General features: G+C 34.4%; 1 protein-coding gene across 8 annotated transcripts in view; it reads left to right on the forward strand.

Annotated features, from left to right (window-relative positions):
• Positions 1-21,137, forward strand: part of LOC126855309 (zwei Ig domain protein zig-8-like) — a 105,254-nt gene that overhangs the window by 71,166 nt on the left and 12,951 nt on the right. For all 8 annotated transcript variants that reach the window (XM_050602848.1, XM_050602843.1, XM_050602847.1 and 5 more), the window contains 2 exons: positions 16,407-16,617; positions 17,016-17,069. In XM_050602848.1, the coding sequence (XP_050458805.1) occupies positions 16,407-16,617; positions 17,016-17,069 (265 nt within the window). The remainder of the gene's footprint in view (positions 1-16,406; positions 16,618-17,015; positions 17,070-21,137) is intronic.

Below are 21,137 nucleotides of genomic sequence, written 5' to 3' on the forward strand. Positions count from 1 at the left end.
TCGCTTCCATCCATTTTATTTTACGATCTTCTCGGGAAAACTTATCAACGTGGATGATGGTAGTGAAGTGAAAAATTGCAGGTCAAAAAGAGAAATTGGCCAGTATTCCTTCTAACCACGCACTGTCTTTCTGCTAACTTTTTAAGTAAACCATCCGTGCAAATATGTAACTATTGCTGATATTTAATTTTTCGTTTGTAAAATTTTATAATAATGAAATTGCTTATAATATCATTAAAATATTAGTATTGCAAAAGAAAAAGATTAGTGCGAACACAGTTGTATTATACAATATTCTAGCTGATTAGCTGATTTTTGAAAATTATTTTCATACTAATATGTTTACATATTTTGTTTCAAAATTTTTAAATAATAGCGCGAATGCAATATAATTTCCATTTTTTAAATAATTTTATTAAACATTTTTTATTTGCAGTACTTATTTTCTTTAATAGAAAAAAATGTCTCTGCACACATCATTCTTTTGACATTTCGACTATCCACATGTACGTATAGTAGTTACAGACCATCGTGGTCAGACATTTAACTTCCCATCTTACAACGTAAGATGAATGTAAAAATTGCAATGTGCCAACTCTTGAAATTTTTCTGAGAAAAATCAATAATGTAAAATAAAAGTAAGTGAATAGCGCAATAATTATGCATACACATATTTTTTTCTTTTTTTTAATTAAATTTAAATTTAAATCTTGTACAGAGAATGAATTTTGTTTAGTTATAATAACGAAAATAATATATTTAAAAAATAATGATGAACAAAAAACACTGGTAAAAAAATTAGAACTTAAACTATACAAGTAATTATTACAATGTAATTAATCTGTTATTCCTTCCCTTTACTGATAGAACAAATTGATATGAGAATATTAATATATTTTATATATTGAGAAATGGCAGATTTTATTAAATTATATTTTCGATATTAATGTAACTGAAAAAATTAAAGAAAAATAATCATGAAGGAGAAATTACATCTAAACAGTTTCTAAATCTTTAAGTTACTTGCACAAGCGCGCAATAACTTATAATATTAAAGCCACTCTATATACAGCCACCGAATCTGATGCTTTCTCTCGATCCCCTCAAGGTCACACAAAATTCACGATTCCAAGCAGTAAAAGGATCTTTCTGGGATCCCAACGATTCTCCTACATATATGTATATCGTTATGGTAATTCCGATCCTCGACGACGCTCGCATGCGCGTTGAATTGTAGGACGACGTTTCACGTTGACTGCCTGGAATCTCCAGGCAACCCTTTCTTGCTTGCCAAGTAACGGTATATAACAATGAATCGCGTATAACTATCGTTACTACCATGGGATAATGTAACGATAGGAAACTATGGAGTATGATGATCCTTTTGTTGCGCGAAGTACGGACTACTTCTGCAAACGAGGAGAAAACTATTCTCCAGTAAGTGGATTAAATAGTATGTGCTTCTCTAAATAAATTATATAATATTTTCTATCGCACAGAAAAAGGAATTATAAATCGATTCATATAGAGATAATATTCGTAAGAAATATGAAGAATTACACATTTGTAATAATAAATGTGTGTACATAATTTGTTCTATTATTTCTGTGATAAAATCATTATCGAGATTGTATCTCGAGAAAAAGCAGAAAATGACCGAACTGATTTTATTAGTTTCCACGCGAGAACTTAAGTAGAATGCCTCAGGTACATCGGCCCGATCGATAGCGTATTGCGACGACCGCGCGAAAGGAACGAAGTTATAAACGAAGCCGGTGGCGGCTCGAATAAGAATCAGCAGGAGCCGCTGAAACTTCCAAGGATGGCGACTGGCGGCCTTCTTGCCATCGCGATGGAAGAAGCGGAAAACCGGGGATGAAAACTCGATCAGCAATGTCGGGGTTGTTGCACGTCGAGATGGAAAAGAGATGGCATGACAGTGGAAAAGGGTGCGGACGGTGAGCTCGATACTAGACGGGGACTACGGTTGTCCACTACCGAGATTTCTTTCCTTACTATATACCACGAAGGATGTAGAAGGAAAGGGCCGTGGGTTGATTTTAAATGACCCTGGATTTCTCGGGGGTGAATAAAAAAAAAGAAGCAGCCTGGGAAAGTGAAATGAATGTCTCTCCGGCAAAACCTTTCTTTGTCTTTGCCCAGTTATCCCTTTTTGTTACGTCCGCATCTTTTTGGCTTAGGCTTTTTGCCTCACTCAATTACGTCTCTTTTTAGTATATCTTTTGATACATGCACGTATATGCGCGTATACATATGCATATCATCTGATAGGATCGATAGAACACGCACCCTTGAATCTATATAAACATGATTATAAAGATTACTATAAAAATGTGTAAAGATATTTTACACATGAGCAAAGTGAAAATCTTTGATTAACGAAATATAAAATATTATTGCATTAAAATATTAGCTGTATGCTTACATAATACGTTAAATTTATCTATCAAGAGATATGGTAGAGTCTCGTGCCAAATTTACGTATTATTTACTCTTTCAAATACACATGAAATAAACCGACGTACTGTTTATACTGATCAATTGTTTGTTAACTGCCAGTAAATGCCGAACACCTCCAACAAACTTTTTCGTTCATTAAATTTGCCGACGAATGGATTCGCAATTCCGCGGAAGCAATACGTAACGCACGCGAGTTGTTGCTTTAGCGAGCGATGCGCGAGTTAGATTTCAAAGGCAACTCGTTTGAAACTTCGACGCCGCGCAAACGAGCTCCGGGAAAAGTACTTTTACATCAAATATCCGGCGCATAGTACGTTGCTAAAATTCGTGGGTAAAATTCTTCTGCCGTGACCGGCAATGTAAAAGGTCGCGCCGCCCTTGTTGCTATCGCCGCATCGGACGGACGCTTCAAAAGCACGCGCTTTCGACAACTCCGAGAAAAGGGAGTAAGCGCATCAAGCCGCGGAAAATGCACCTCGCAAGAATGCACCATCTGTGTATATATCATTCGCGGACAAAGACGAGGTATCCGCCAGCATACTCCGTAGTAAATAAAGGGTTGGACACGCCAAGTCTTGTAGATACGGCTTTCATACGAAGTCTTCAAAAAAATATTTATATTTGAAAATGAAATATTTTCTCGGAATATTAAAATATTGCTCATTGATCCCAAAATAATATAATATACAAAGAATAAGTTACTTTTTGATTTCGTTAAATACTTATATTTTTAATTTAAATTGTTACATTTTACATAACATCATGTCAGAATTAATAAAAATGATATCAATTTTTTTTTTGTATACAGTAAAATATTTTGAAATGAAAAACATGCAAAGGCTCCCAAAATTTTTTTGACAAGTTTATATTGAATAAATTACGAAATATCAATATTGAAAAGCTGCAAATCTTAATATAAACATCAAATTATTAACTCAGATATTTCATAAATTATATAAATAAGTTATTAACATTTGTTATGTGTTTTTGAATCATATATTTTCTGGAATCAGTAGTGTGTTAAGTGTTAAAATGATTAAGCTATTACCAAATGACCAAACAGTCCTTAGACTAACAATAAGTTGAGTTTCAAGCTTAGCTTTGCTTAAATTTTAAATGCCGAGCAAAGTTACCCTAAGTAAGGTTTACTGGACTTAGTCCGGGAATTTGGACCCAAATAATTAACGTCGCTCTGCGGATCTTGGCTGGCACGTCTAAGCATATCATGACGGCAAGAAAGACAAAGTACAATCTACGCGAACATTTATTAAGAGTCAAGGGAATATATCTTCGAAACAATGGGAATGATAGTGAAAGAAAGAGAGAGAGAGAATATACAGGAAGGAAAATCACATAAATTATTCCAGTGTGAATAAGAATTAATATATTCTGTTGAGTACAACTGTAAAATAAATAGAGAAATGATATAAATGTAACTGCATTTAAAACACATAATATGATATTAATTAATTGAGTTAATTAAAAATTTTTGATATTTTTAAAATATATTTTATTATTAATCGATCTTCTTGATATTAATTGATAATTAAATTATTTCCGGAGAAATAAAAATAATTTATTTCTTTTTTATTGCTAATCTTGGTCAATATTTTCACATTATAATATACAATAATTAATTAATTAATTAATTAATTAATGTTTTAATAACTTTATATTTTATAATATTAATATATACTATGATATATAAATTTTTATTAGAAATTTTATTACAAAATGATCTGGTGCGGCGATTAATCACAAAATAAATATCACAACAATCACAAAAAATTGTGATTTATTTTATCGTAAATATTCGAATTATAGCAAATAAACATTCGTAGTCGAGATTTTGTCGCAATATTTAATCTCGATTACGCTAAAAGTATTAATGCGCAAGAGCGCACAAATATTTCTTCTGCTTTCTAGTCTTTTTTTTTTTATGATCGCTGTTTTTCGAAACGTAATTGCTATCGCGTCGCGCCAGGAGTTGCACGTTGCGCGCGATTTTTTTTGTCACGCATCAACGATATAAAACTCCCGCTCGTTCTTCAATTATTTGGAGCACGCGAAATTTTTCGGCCTCACATAGTTTTGTCATTCAATCGGATATCTGACATTAAAAGCATTTATGGATCGTTGGAACCACCGAGCGGTCGATATCCGTTTTTCGAACCAGAAAAAAAGATTTTTTTTCCTTTTTTTTTTTTTTTTCGTTTTAATCTACAACCTCTTTTAAACTACCGACAAACGTGTAAGCTTAACGGCGTCAGAGCGTTTTTGATAGAGATTTGTATCAACCCGCGCTACATCACGTAACGAAAGTCGATATAAAAACAATAAGTATTTTAACGAAAATCTATTTAAAACTCTTCGTACTTCAATTATAATCATTTAAATCAATAAATATATATATAGAAATGTAATATATGGTATATAATGCAAATGGAATAAAAGGTGTGAATGAAAAAAATGAAATGTGTTTATATGAGAAAAAGAGAATAATATTTAATCTTCATTACGTGATACAGAATGTAATTTCTAAGTAACATGAAACATCATGAGAAAGTTTAATTTAATTGAAGTTTATGTCAATTACATTCTCTCTTAATTTATATATTTTGGTAGAAACATTTTACATGATGCATTCGGTATCAGGACGAAAAATTCCGGTACTAAATTGATACAAGAGAAAAATAATTTTAATAAAAATTAAAAGACTGTTTATGATACTAAATTACATTTATATAATAATTTATTTGATATATTAATTTATAGTTTTAATTTTTTGATATCTGGTTTATATATAATAATATCTAAATCAATATTTACTGAAAGGAAGAACGCGTGATTGGTGATGGAAAATTTAAATTTTTTTTTTAAAGTTGATCTGTTCATATATCATTCACCAAAGCTGAAAGCAGCGATTCTCAAAAGCATAAGTACTTTGGTTGGACAACAATTTATGGCGTTTTAGTCAGGACGTTCCTCCAGGAGCGTTGACAGGAAGGCAGAGCGCGGGAAGAAATATATCCAAAAGCCGAGGATCTTTGACCTAATGCACGCTTCATCGCTTACGAACTGGCGAGTTCTCCTTCTTTTTCCCGTGAGATAATGGCCCCTGGCAAATTCGGATTTACACGCGGCTGTTCACGAACGATTGGAAGCGTTCCAGCGTAGCGCGTGCAACGTTTTATACTCCCGGCATTTTTACCTTTATTTTCAACGACGATCCACCTCGATATTTTTACAGATCGTAGTTTTGCACAGAGATTACGTAAACAGTGCACACGATTTCTCGCGGACTTGTTTCTGCGTACGAGGAAGAGACGACGTGATAGAATGACTCGAGTTGGCGATAAATCGAAATTCCTGCACTAATGTTTTCTGAATATCTTATTTCTTTTCGTGAGACCAAAATTATATTTTTCCGAAATGGAATCGAATGTTTCCCCAATCTTATTCAGTTATATTTTATAAATTCTAATCTTAATAAAATAACACAAATTATTTTAAATATATTGACTCATTAATAAATTAATTATATAATTATCGTTCGATTATTGCCACGTAAAATACTTCTGTAAAATAAAAGATTGCACGCTTCTTAAAATAGAATCAGAAGAGATTTTTAAAAAATATAACTGAAAAAGTTAAAATACAAAAATTATGGTATAAATTTGAGTTTGAGAAAAAAAAGCAATATTTTCTTGATAAATTTCTAGATTTCGTTGCCTATTATTTTGGTAAACATCACTTATGTAATTATTATATTTATTAGGTATATATCATTATACATATATAGTATTTACATAAATTGCTTATCATTTTATGCGAGGAGCACAATTGTTCTGAGAAAATTGGCATTACTGGCATTGCCTGGTTTCCGGCACGTCTCCCGGAAAATGACGGAGCGCGAGCACAAGCCACGACGTTAGAACGAAGTCAAAGCGGAACTCGGAAAATGACAAGGAGAAACGAGCGAGAAAGGGGGGAAACGCGTATGGCGCGCGCGGCCGCGCGCAACTGCCTCTCATCAGTATGCAAAATGCGGCGGGGCTGGCTCGTGGGGTGCGCGCGTGGTTCTTCCCCTGTGTCCTCCATTTGCCCGCTTGGGAATCGTACACCGCTCGGCGCGATCCCTGTTCAACTGAAACCACCCCTGCTTGCTCCATCGTTCCCGTCGCCGCCGCGCTAGCGAACTCTTCGCTTCGCTTTACGCCTCTTTGCGCGCGAGTCGCATCGCAGATGCGATAGCGAAGCTTTATCGTACGCCGAGCACGCGTGTCCCGCGCGTCCTCATGACGTGCGTGCCTCTCGGGGTGTCTGCCACCCTGCGTCCTTGTTTCACCTCACATCGCCTCTCTCACATATAGCGTAATTATCCTCGTGCAACAACGTTCTTGCGCACTGTTGCCCTCTTTCTTTCCTTCCGCTTCCTTCTTTCGTCTCTCGCAAACGTCGTCTCTTTATGTCTCGTAAGAGACGTCTCAAAACTTTCTCGCGCTCCGGTACTTTCCAAGACTACTTTTCCGTTAGCGATTTTATCTCGCTTCTTCGCGAATGTCCCGTCCCGATCTCTGGCAATTTGTTTCTTGCGAGTTGTGCGCTCTCGCTCTGTAAGTTGTGCGTCCCGGGGTCCTGATTGAATTACAAGCGTTTCAACAGCACAACGGGATAAATGGGCCGCAACGCAGCAGGCGAAATTTAAATCGTTCCACGATTGAATTTTTATGTAGATATAGAAGGTTTGCGCTTTTCCTTTCCTATTTTCTCTTAGTTTGATTACTTTGCGGTCCGCGCGCCCAGTAGAAACACGTGCGCGTCCAACGGGTCGCGAATCTCTCTTTCCTCTTGTTTGGATCCTACATCTCCGCAGTCACCGCTACCATATCTCTGGTATTCTGCCCAAACATCTTTGATGTTCTAATGAAGTTAGTTTGTTAAGAAACAACGTCGACCGCCGGTGAGATTCCCTTCTCATCGCGTGCGACCAAGAGAGAGCTAATAAGGTTGCGTCGTTACGTATTATCTAGCAAAGCGGTTTTCATATCTTCTTTCTTCTCTCCGAGCAAGCTGCTCTTTCCGCTCTTGTCGCCTGGAGTATCTCGTCGTCTCGTATTTCACTCGTATTCTCGGATTGCGAGAACGAAGAGAGAGAGAGAGAGAGAGAGAGCGAGTTTCGCACAGTTCATGATAAACTCTTTTCATTAAGAACATGCCGACCATTTAAATTGCGAACTGTCGTCGCTCTTTCGTGAACGCACAAATTTCAGTTTATTTTTTTTTTTAACGCACATTTGTAAATTATATGCAATATAGCATTGTAGTTGTTTCTTGCGATTAAGCGCATTCAATAATTTTTAATAATTTTCCTTGCTTTCGAAGTTTGAGCGATTTTAAGATTGCTTTTTGTTTGCATATATTTCTAATTAAGGAATTAACGTACGTATTCCATGATTTTGTAATTATTTATTATAATACTTATTATGATGTTAGCATTATTATATAATTTATTATAATAATGCTAATATTATAATTAATAATAATTAATAATAATTAGTATATAATAATATAATAAATAAATATAATTAATAATAATTTATTATAATATTATAATATTATTATAATATTAGCATTATTATTCTACTGGATTTTGCATGTTTGCTTTTGGCATCGTCCTTAAACATACATCGATCGCGATTCACTAAATTATGCAAAGTAAATTGTGTGTTGCATTCTCAGATGAACTCAGTCCCGATACATCGAGATCCAGTTAGTCGGCCATCCTTTTATATGATACAATAGCAAACGCGACAAAGCCGCCTGACGAATTTCAGCCTTCGTCCGTTCGGTCTCGATTCTTTTTCTACGGTTATATAAGAAGGCAAGTAAACTCTCTAAGGACGTCCGGGAAAAGAGGTGGTATATGGATAATGGCAAAAAATAATTGGATCGCTCGGGTGTAGATATTATCAAAAATCCCGCAGGAGATCGTGTTGAGCAGAAAAGGAAAGAAAAAGTTTCCTTCGCCTCTATCGAAAATTGGAGGCAGTCTTGCGAGCGATCAAATGTTATGTTTAAAATTATCATATTTCTAGATAATGCATTTAATTGGATTTTAATTGCATTTATTTATTGTATAGGTTGATACATAAAGAATTTAAAAAATCTTTAACATTTAATCTTCGAGGGAGAGAAGAAAAGGAAAGAGAATACAATTTTATTTATAATATTTATAGAGTTGATTTTTGTGTGTAATTTTTATGATTTTACAGAATGTATACGAAAGTACTTTTAAAAGGGATATTCTCCAAATTTTATTAGATTTCCATTAATAGCGTAAATTTTAAATAAAAGTCAGTAGCAATAAAAAAAAAGATGTTTTCACATCTCTTACAATTGGTCGGTCTCACGCATTCAGCATCGATCGCATCTCTCGCAGACATAAAGAAGACAGAACATACCGAGTTTTTGTTTTCCTCTCTGACCCAGTTTTCTCTTACATCTTCGAATTGTCGGTGCGGACAGACCAGAACACACCGGATTTTAATTTACGCGGAGTGTCAGAAACACACGGATAATCGAATGCCATTACTGCCATGGTTGGCGCAATGTGTAACGCAATAAAGGTAATCGATGAAAATCCGATGACCCCGAGACTATTGTTGGTTGTCGATTAGTTTAGATTAGTCGAAATCAGAATCGTACGTTCGCAGATATTTGTGATGCCGTCACGAAGAAATAATACTTGAAAATTCGTGATAAACGTGAGAATTTTCGAAATAAATAAAATGTCAAAAAATTAAATATTTAATTAGACTATTATTTACATAGAATCATGTTTGAATAGAGTGTAAAATCATAAAATAACAGACAAAAAATATACTACGGTACTTGAAAAGTTATTGTCGATCGACACTATGAATTATTCGAAGTACGTGTAAAAGACAATGATTTTAAAATAAATAATTTTATTTCTGTATTTTGTTGAAATTACACATAAATTAAAAAAAATTACATCACAACGAAATTTACTTTCAGTAGAGTATCGATATTTTCAATAGATGATTTTTTGAAGTGAAACGCCATACCTTGCATAAAATTATATACCGTGAACTTATCTGGCCAAGCTTTTCGCCGGCAAACATTACCTACGTAGTGACATTTTTTTTATCCGCGTATAGATAGGAAAAATACGCACCGTCCGTTTTTTTTAATCCGATTTCGTTTATCGGAAAAAGTAGAAACTGTTGGCCGGCCAGTGTAAAAATTGTTCCGCCGAGCGGAAATGGCACACGGTCCGAGTGTCGAAGAGGATTACGCAATGCATGGTTACGCGAGGATTCGTAAATTTTTCACCTTTTCATTGAGAAGAACTGCGAGGAAGTTTGCCAAAACACAAACGTTTAGATTCCAAAAGTTTATAATATGTAATAAATTATAAACGAAGATTTATTTTGTGTCTTGTTTGAAAGCATCTTTATGATTTATGAGATTTTTGTGTCTTTTTTTATTGCGCAGAAAGATATCTACATATATTCTTAATTAAATTGGATTATCTGCCACGTGAAATAATAAAATGCAAAGTATTTTATTTCAAGATAAACATCAATAGTTGTCAAAAGAAAGTCTCCTTAATTGTGCAATTTCTAAATTCGCAACTATTAATTTAACTAAAAAATAACAACGGAGAATCACAAAGATTGCGAATCTCGGTTATGCTGGACGAACAGCTTTAACCAAATGTAAATCGAAAGCGCCAAGTCAATTTTATCGAATCTCAAAGAACGAATACACCGTCGCATCGTTTGTGATGGAAAGACGACGGCCGCGATTCTTATTGTCGATGCGAAAGTAGAAGTAAATAATTTACCTGGAGGAACACTGATTCGATGGCGCCATCAAGGATTTTCTTCTAGTGCAAGCTTTCTCATGATTCTATCCTCGCTGTTCTTTTCGCTCGACTACTCGTGACTTTCTCGATTCAAGCAACTCCCTTAATTCATTGTGCCTCCATCGACGAACTTTCGCCACCCCCGCACATCCCCGCACGCCGCCGCTCAAAGAGCAAAAGCACACCCAGGATTGTCGCATCGTGATTCGTCGGGTAAACGGGAAAGTAAATGATGTCGAACGACCACCGGTAAAAATTGCTTTGACTTGACACGGCCAAACGACGGAAGAATCGAAGAAAATAATATTTTTGAAAGAAATTTAAATAATAGAAGGTTTATAATTCAAAAGCGCTTTTAATGCTTGCAAAAATAAAATTGTAGGAAAGTATTGCAGCTAAAAAAAAATATAAAAAAGATTATGAACAAAATATGTAGTAAAATTTTTTAAACTTTTAGATGCAATCAAGTAAAAATTTCTCTATTTTAAATATTTTATTACATCTTTTATATATAAAACCGGCAAGATATTTGGAAATAAAACAATTTTAATTCAGATAAAATTTAGATTGAAAATGAAGAGCTTATGAAAAGAATAAAATATCTTTGTTTTGATACTTTTGCTAAAATCTTTGCTAAATTAATATAAACAATAGACGAGAAGGAGAATGTCTTTTGGCTAACAAGATTATTGTCAATAATTTATGTAGAATCTATAAAATGATGCATTTATCAATACATATGTCATTACATAATAAATAAATTAGAGAAAGAGCTTCCTCTCTTCTCCGAGATGACGCTTTTTCACGATGGAACATTTCGGCAGTTGCTAATGGCGTACAACACGTAATGTATAGAAGAACGAGGAAAGTTTGCGCGATGGCTGATTTTCTCCAAAGGGAGGAAGCTAGCCCGAATGTGGTGGAACGGCATGCATAAGGTGCCATCCTGCGGAATATTCCGGTCGAACCGCAGCGGCGGGATGCTCGTAAGGTAGGGCGAAATGTTGGAACGACTAGGAGCCGTTGCATTTTTATCCCGGATGGTGCCGACGCAGCAGATGAAAGCGGTTATGTCGGCTCTCTATTGCCGTCCTTTGTCTCCCCCACCGTATCCAGGAGACGTTCCTTAACAGCCGCGCGGCGACTCCGACTTTTCCCTCATCCGCCCGACGCAGTCATCTTTTCCGCTTCTTCCTCCTTCGCGACCTCAAAGCCAGTTCTATTTTGGACCCATCCGTGGATGGTATATTCAGGCACACTGGCGTACGACCAAATGCCGTGATACACCACCCCCGCTGCAACACGCCGTATAACGTGTTGTGCCGCATGGTGAATTCCACTCCCATTCTAATGTTATTGCCGAAGCAACCGTCATCCTTTTCCGCACGAAGGCTGCATTATGCGGCGCTGCATTCCGCGAAAGGCGGATTCCTCCAAGGCATTTTCTCTCGGAGAAAATCCCCAATCGAGATTTAAACGGGATTATTATTATGATTATTATTATAGATTACGGTATACATATTGATTTTCTTATATAAAAATATATATACGCGAGAGAAAGATTTCTTAGAATTTTAAGTTTAGCAAAGTTCGATGAAAATTGCTGGGAATATAAAGAGAATTATGTTCCATTGTGTTAAAATGTTAAATCGATTTCTCTCGCTTCTATATAATGGAAAGCGATTATTCTTAATACTATTGATGCTTTTAGTACACTTTATTAATGTTGTTATAAAATTATTGACATATCCAAACTGAATTAGTAATTTGTCATATAACATAATTCTACGCATTTAATCACGAGCAGTGACAAATGTGAAATTGCACAGTGCCTATATTTCTCTAAAAGCCTGAAATTTATTTCGCTAATAAGATAAATACAATATACATTTATCGATGTCCATGCAAAAATCCTTAAATTAGCTTTCATTGCGAATCTGATTGTAACTCAATCAATAGTTGCAATATATATATATATAAAAAAATGATCGATTTTTATGCTATTATTTCTAGACGTAATTAAATATATGATTTTCTCATTTTTTTTTTTCTTTAATTTATATATGCATTATTGCATGACACGAGCAAATCTTGTCTTTATTTAAATAATTGTTTAAACTGATGCATATATGATGCGCATTCGCATATAATCAAATTCTTAGTAACAATTTCCGTAATAATATACGTTATTATATTACGATAGCAGGTTGTGCATGCCCGCGTATATGTAAATCCTGCTCGTTTCATCTTTCGCCGATTCTGCCTTGCCAGAATCATCACACGTTTGCGTATTCAACATGAGAAACCTTTAGTTAATTATAGATGCGCTCGCTCTCCTTACAACGTCGCTTATGCATAAGCACATTATATTGCAAACACATGTCGTACAATTCGCTACTTGCTTCGTATTCACAAGAACGGTTGCAATTTAGCTAGAACGTGCTTCTTTACGAACGAAAGCAATTTACAGAAGTGAAGCGTTAGTAGGAGATTATTCAATGCGAAAAATTTTTCCACTGATTATACATTGGCAATATATACGTTAGCAAATTTGATTTTTTCACTTCTCTGTGCTTTCTTCGTATTCCAAATAGCTTTCTTCTGTTCATTCGGATTAGCAATGCAAAGATTTATAATGACGCGGCAAAGGATTTATCGGATTACGAATAAAACGAGATGTTTTATTAAAACCGAATGACACCCGATAATCAAATATATAACTACGAATCAGACCGATAAAATTGGGAAAAGCAAGTCGTTAGGAAGAGAAAGAGACAGAGAGAAAGCGTGTATCAGTACAGTGCGATATTCCGACGTCGATTTAATTACCGATTAATCTAGACTTCTTTTGTTCCTTTTGAATAATGTCTACGTTTGCCCGACCAGAGATCGCTCGTGTATCACCGCGCTTGTTTTAATAACGACGATAAATCTCGAGTTCCACCGCCATGCCGATGGAATATTCGAGACTCCGTTCTTTTTTTTTTTTTTCTTGTCAACCAGATTATTGGACTCCTCGTAGTCTCGATGTCACGTCGATGGGACGTTCTCGGTTGTATCTGACGGTACTGCTAGTGATGAATCAAAGAAACTCGCATGATTTAATTTCTCGAATAACCTGAATTAAAAGACTACGTCTTGATTTATCTTTGAATGCTTAAATGCTTCTTGTAAGATAGAATCGACTTGCACTGAAATTAAGAGATCGTCAGTCGTTAAGACTTTTGAATTATTATTCTTCGGAATAACATAATAGCTTTTAATATGCAATATAATTACAAGCAACGGTGATATTAATAATAATATATTTGCATAATAATCCACTGCGATGCATCTGTGTATCATTATTAGCATCCTTCCATAGGGATCTTAGAAATTTTGGAGCAATAAAATTAAATTGGCAACGTTTGGAATTCGCGTCACTACTTGTGAGATTATATTAAAACCCATTCTAAGCCGCCGTGGCGGCGGATGTCTCGCATTTTTGCGGCCGCGAATCGATAACTTTTTCGATACGCCGTCATGGCAACAAATCATCAATAGTATCATGTATTTCCAGGCGTTCATCGACGAAGCTAATACACGGTGAAACGTCTCATGGCATAGCCAATGGGAAAATGGTAACTGGGTATAGACCGGAAATGACTACCAGCCGATAACCGGATATCTAATATCCGACCGTTTGGTCGGCCGAGTGCCGAAAAATATGAGGATCGGATAAGCCACGGCACAATGTCCGGTAACCATATTCATCGGATTGCATCTTTTGCTGGCGACGCTGCTCTCGCAAAAATTTTCCCTTGTTTCAACAGACGTCCGCTGAGACTGAACATTTTATTAGAGTGATTTCACGAATATTAAAAGGACCCAACAAACAAGAATGATTCAATCGACAAAAGTTCATCGAAGAAAAGAATAATATACAGTCAGTTTTACTGAAATAATTGTAGAAAATAATTAAAAAATTCTGGAAAATAATTAGAAATTCGATAAGATTTTTTAACAGAATAAAAACTTTGATTATATCGTTCTTATATAAATTTTATATATTGAGAAATAAATAAAAATAATTAATAAGCAAAAACTATTTTATCTTGTATATAGCGCGAAATTTTCTACCTCAATTTCCGTAATATCTATATATTGACGATTAAACTTTCTAGTTATTTTAATTATATGTTAATGGTACATGCACATCGATAACTACGCGATATACGAGCGTTAATTGGTGAACGAGATGGCTGAACTTTTCTGAAATTTATCAGTGTTAGTAATGTTTCCAAAGTAGGTTGCGCGAGACTTTGGCGTTAATACAACGCAGAGGGAAATACGACAAAGAGAATGAGTAATCAGAGAGAATTACATAGTACTTGGCTAGTTTAAAACGGATATCTTCTTTGAGTTTTCTAACTCTCGTCGTGTTTTGTTTAAAAATTCTATTAAAACAAAGGAGGATAAAAATTGCTGTGTTATAATATTCATAAATTATGGATTTTAGGAAATCTTTGTCAAAAATGTCAGTTATATTATGTAATGTATATAAAAGTGTAAATATTTAAAGAATATTTTTAAAGAATTATTTATTTAAACAAATTAAATATTTATTTATAAAAAAATTAATTTACATAACTTTTTTTTGTATACAAAACAGAATGTTAAATTTACTTAATTATTTGATAGCAGAGTGTAATAATTAAAATTAAGACTAAAATAAACAATGACATTTAATACTTGTGTTCTATTTAATAAAACATTTAATTTAGTGTCTAAAGTAGAATTGGAAAAGGCATTTAAAATTTCTTCTGTAACGCGAGCGTAGCATTTAATGTGATATAATAAAATTCTCAATTAAAAAAATTATTTCCTTGCAATTAATAGCATTTGATGATTTTGTCAAAGCTACAGATAGATCTCATTTATCATTAATTTTATTATAATCGAGGAGAAATGTTTCTAAACGAAGGAAAGAGAATACTGATCATAGGTAATACTATCACTGACACAGTATCGATGATAATTAATAATAATTGCGTGCCGCTCGAGTAATCGAGCATCCATTAGCGCCATTACGCCCATCGTTGTATTACCATCCTACGCGCCACATGTTCTCCCGCTTCCGCTCCATTAACTTTATTATCATTGCGTCGTAATGTATTATTATGTATTACGACGTATTACGTGTTCGGTCGTCGTGCACCGAACGAGGGAAATAAGTCGTAGCGATGAAGGGGGTGCTGATTTACGCGAGGCAAGTGCGCGTTCTGTGCGCGAGCCTTCTCGGATTTTAAGGAGAACGGTCGTCGCACCGATACGACGGACGTTTGCGGTCTCACGTATCGGTTAAATGACGCCACTCTGACAAATGCGCGTCATCAACGGTGTCTGGCAACTTTACGTTTCCCGAGTGCCGCTATTATCGAGTGCGCGTCCAACCACTACCTCTAGTTTGTATCCTTACAGCGAAGGATCTATATAGTTCCGAACTACCACGTTCACCTCAAACTCTCTTATTTACTCGAGATGTTTTCGCACTTAGGTAAAGAATATCACGTGGTAACGCTAAAAAATGCTAGAATTATATTTAATTTTTTTGCGATTAAAGCATTCAAAAACATCATCTTTGTACTTTTTTTTTTTTTTACTTAATCTAAGAATTTATGTGGATTATGTAGATTATTTATATTTAATAAGTATTCACAAATTATAGTGTTAACAAGCGACAAAAGAATATGATTTGGTATAGCCATAAAAATAGTTGTGTTTAATTAAATACGTAATTACATTGATTTACTCTCAAGATTTATATCACGCACTTTAATTATAAATTTCAATTTTAAGCATTATATAATTCCAAATATTATATATATAATTCCAAATTTTATTAAAAAAAAAAAAATTGTTTTTATCACACACATTTATTTAATGCATATAGCTATCTAACAAAGAAGATAAAAGATCAATTTTTTGAGTCAAAATTTTTCAAGATTGTTGAATGTTTTCCTATTCCAGTAAATTGCATTTCTGATTTTAGGTTTCCTGGATGAGAAGCAGGGACCTCCATATTCTCACTTCGGGAAATTTCTCGTTCAGCTCGGATGCGCGATTCGGAGCCCAGCATACGCCAGGCAGCGATGCCTGGACTCTCAGGCTGGATAACGCCAGAAAGACGGATTCTGGCAAGTACGAGTGCCAGGTCAATACGGAACCTAAGATCATGTATGCAGTGCAGCTCTCAGTACGAGGTGATTGTCGTTCCACTTCACATTTCATGCTTTACGTTTACTCCTCGTACGACAATTTACGATAGCAATTCGACATTTTTGTTTTTATAGAAATCGCGTTGGTTCTTTTATTAAAATTTTTACGAAAATAATTGAATATCTTTATAAAATGATGTGCAAGTAAAACATGGAACGTAGTAAAAATATATCTGTCATGTATTCCTTAAATTAATCTTCAAGTAATAACATATGATTTATCCGTCGTAAGTTGTAGGATACAAAAAGATTGAAGCAAAAAATGTGCTAAAAATATGAACTGGACATAAAGATTTATGATCGTGAATCGTGCATTTCGTCTTTTTCACTTCTTGACGATATAAATGTATTTTGTCATAAAAGTATTGTATTTGTATTTCTAGATCCGGATAAATCGGAAGGGCATGACGAGCCATATTCTCAGCAAACGCGTATAAGTAAGTATATACCATGAACGTGATGCGATATTTCTAGCCTGTACGTTTATGGCACGTAGTAGTGACGTTTCTTTGGTTCCAGTCTCTATGTCGATCGAATCGGTTGCATATTTGAGGACACGACTGGAAATCTTGTTCCCATTAACGCTAAATAGATTGTCGGTATAATAAGGATAAAAATTTTAAATGAATATATTAATTCTTATCAACTATAAAAACTTTGTATAATCCCTGGCGCGCAAATCGATAAAAATATAATCTGTTTACATCAAAGAAAAAGTTTATTTCACTTTTACGGACATATACTACTTGATTATAACTAACAATGTAAATTAAAAACTGTAAATGATACTTATTTGTAGCAATATTATTTTTTTATCCTTAAAGTAGATATTTTAATTATTTAATACATTATTTAATATATTTTCAGTATTGCGTAAATTTTATTTTTAAAAATTTGTATTATTAAATTTTATATTATATTTATATATTTAACAATTGAAATTAATTGTTAAAATTTAAATACGCATATTTGCATTTTGTTGTAGCTCTAATTTTACTAATTTTACTGCCAAACTTATTTTACCATCTGTGATATCAACGATAATATTTTGCGCAGACTTGCATAATTAATTTCCCCGCGTAATCAGCATTAACCGAATCGGGTATGCGGGCTATATATAAAATGGAACGCCTGTATCGTATAGTCGGAAATTATATCATGCAAATTATTTTATGAATTTCTTGATCGGCACGGAAAGTCGGACGAGCGTACAATTATGCAATCAAAACTTCGTTGGGAATTACGCGCGGATCGCGATAATGCGGCCGGTTAAGAAGTATTATTTTTTCCTTTTCTTTTTTTTTTTTAAATTCGTCTGTTAATTTCATCGGTATATGCGCTATGGATAATAAACGTAATAATCAAATGTGCGTGATGAACATTATTTCGTAATAAAAATTTTCGCTGGTATAAATCTATAAAATGCCCTCTGGTGCAAAGATTGACCCAGTTACCAAGGGATTTGAAAACATAACTTTCATCGCGCGAGCGACTGGCAATTTTCGCTTTGTTTTACCACTTGGAAAGTAGCGGAACCAAAAGCACACTGGTTGAATCGTCGTTAAGATTGCATCAGTTGGAAAAAGCGCGATTAATCAGCCGCGAGGTACAGCGCTAAGCTTACTGATAATTATCGAGCGAAGAAAACGCGCTTTCTTGTAATACAATCGTTACAAATGTAAGGTATCACTGTCGCCATTAATTCTGTTTTTAGTATTTCACCGACGCGATGTAGGTAACATGATTAATACGGCTAAACATTGAAAATTCTGATATTTTAGAAAAATAAATTATAATGAACTTTGAATATATATACAGATTTTTTTTTTATATTATTCATTTTGATATATGTATAATTTATTTCTGAAAGGTTTATTCTATTATTTATTTTTGCTTTATTTTTATTAAATTAAGATATACAGGGTGTCCGAAAATTCGCGCAACACCCTTGAAGGAAAGGTAGAGGGTGTTATTCTGAACAGAAAAGTACTGTATCATTTTTTTCTATAACGCTTAATAAAAGAGTTATTATTGAGTGAAGTCTGACCTATCATCGCCGATCTTTAGCTGGACGCACGGTCGGTGAGCCGCGCGCCTGGTAGTGTGCGTGAGCGCTCAGCTGTTTATGACAGCTCACCGACGTGCGCCCGGCTGAAGATCGGCGATGATAGGCCAGACTTCATTCAATAATAACTCTTTTATTAAGCGTTATAGAAAAAAATGGTACAGGACTTTTCTGTTCAGAATAACACTCTCTACCTTTCCTTAAAGGGTGTTGCGCGAATTTTCGGACATCCTGTATATATATTTTATTTTTATCAGTGTATACATTGATGTATATTTATAGTAGCCGAATCTTCTATATCTTACATTTAATATTTCACTATTTAGATTTATGCGAACTCAAAAGCATATCTGTGAAATTGATCGTATTGGAAATTGTTTAAAGCTTAGGCCACAACTATATTGGAAATATATAATAAAACCCATAATCTGTGTAGGATAGTCAATACTAGAAACGAGAGATTAAATCGAACTTTCACGAGTGGCGTTACAACGTATGCTTAAAACCTACGCGATACCTTTTCATTGCTTTTAATGGTTAGCAAACTTTTGAACGGGAACCAGCATTATTTCTGTTATTTCCAGTAATACTCTATGAAACTTTATAGTGTATTATATGAAAATTTATTATCATATATGCGCATATTATATATAAGGAAAATGCTTGGATCGTTTTAAATTTAATTTTCACATTGTCAATGTTCAGTAATTTAAAAGCAATATAAATATACGTAATAACAGACTAAAAGACATATAAGTATTTGATAATAATAAAGAAAGATTATTTAAATTAGCATCGAAATATCGTATGCAAAAAATATAATAACTTGAAAGTCGACATTAATGACGTGTCACATTTTTTTATAAATATATTAATAAACTCCGACACGCTCTCATCGTAGTACATCGAACATCCTTTAAAAAATCATTAGAAGCTGCTTTTTATTTTTCCCGCAGAACCGAGCGACATCAATCACTTAAGGATAAGTACGACAACGTTCTGGCTTTGACGCTCGTGATCCGTCGTCGTCGATTCTTCTTGCAAACTTTCTTCAGCCGCTTCATAATTCTTTTTAAGTAACGTCGTTTTATTTTAGACATATTGTCCTCTCTCTCTCTCTCTCTCTCCTGACGTTTTTGACGTTTTTGAATTTACGCTTTTTTGTTTTTCACGCCAAAACGATAGATTACGAGAAGCTGCGCTCTCTCGATGAAAAGGACATGCTCTTGATATCATCCTTCGAAATTAAAAACGTTGGCAAAAATTTGCAAATGTTGGAAACACGATATATATGTTTGACAATATGTTATCGACTTCTTTTATCGCTTTTAATTTTCATGCATCTGAACATACAGTGAATTTAATTATTATATTTTTTTTAAATATTATACTCTGAAATATGGTTATACATCGACTTAATGGCAAAGTTGCGACCGAATATTTCTTTTCGTATTATGACGTGTTTCCGCTCAGAACACTCCACGCAGTTTCACTCCACTAATAAATATACTCGCGCCAAGTTTCTTCTCGCTTTTGTTCGCGATATATGCAAGTCTTAAAGATGGTCACAGATCGCTGCCAGCTATATTGTCGAAGTTTCGCGACAGATAAATAAAAGGGAAATACAAAGCAAAGAAAAATATAACGCTCTGCGCGTACGCGAATAATAATATGACATAATGGCACAGTACATTTTTTCTCCGCGCAATCATATGCAATGCATTATTATATCAATAATATCATATATCAATAAAATGTATTGTAATTTGTCAGCTTGTAATTAGCAATTATTCTATTACAATCGTAATATTATAGAATTTAATATTTAATTTTATATGAATAGATTATTATTAGAAAGAAATACGTAATTGAATAATCTATAAGGCCGAAATTATATACATTCGACATACTGACGTGTCAAATCCACACTTAAGAATTGCTACTCAGAAAGAGAGAGTGTTGGCGGATCATGCCAGAGAATTTATCCACAAAGTTTCCGGCAAGAAAAAGACAAACGAGACCGCATTCAAGACAGAAACGTTGGCGAGCGAGTTTATAGTAATAACAGCATAACATAATATTTCGCTAGAGGGACCGCAGTCGTCGCCGGATTCATTTAAGTCTAATAGGATTATCCTTAATCTCGCCGTCCCACCATGGATTCTTTGTATCCTTTTCTTCTTCGGCCACGTCGAGAGTTCAGAGTTCTAAGGGATAGGAACATCCCTCTAAATGAGTCTCGACCGCAGTCCTCGTGTTGAATAATGTATACGTGCCTCGATATTTTTATACGGTGCACACAGAGAACCTCACTTTCGACAATTTTTTTTCTTCTTTGCAAAGTTAATGACGAATTATTAATTTATTCGGAGAGAACTTACGTTAGTGATCAAGATTAGTTACGAAAAATGTATTAGTATCATTGTACGTTACTTTCATG

Source organism: Cataglyphis hispanica, chromosome 15 (assembly GCF_021464435.1).
Source record: "Cataglyphis hispanica isolate Lineage 1 chromosome 15, ULB_Chis1_1.0, whole genome shotgun sequence".
NCBI lineage: Eukaryota > Metazoa > Arthropoda > Insecta > Hymenoptera > Formicidae > Cataglyphis > Cataglyphis hispanica.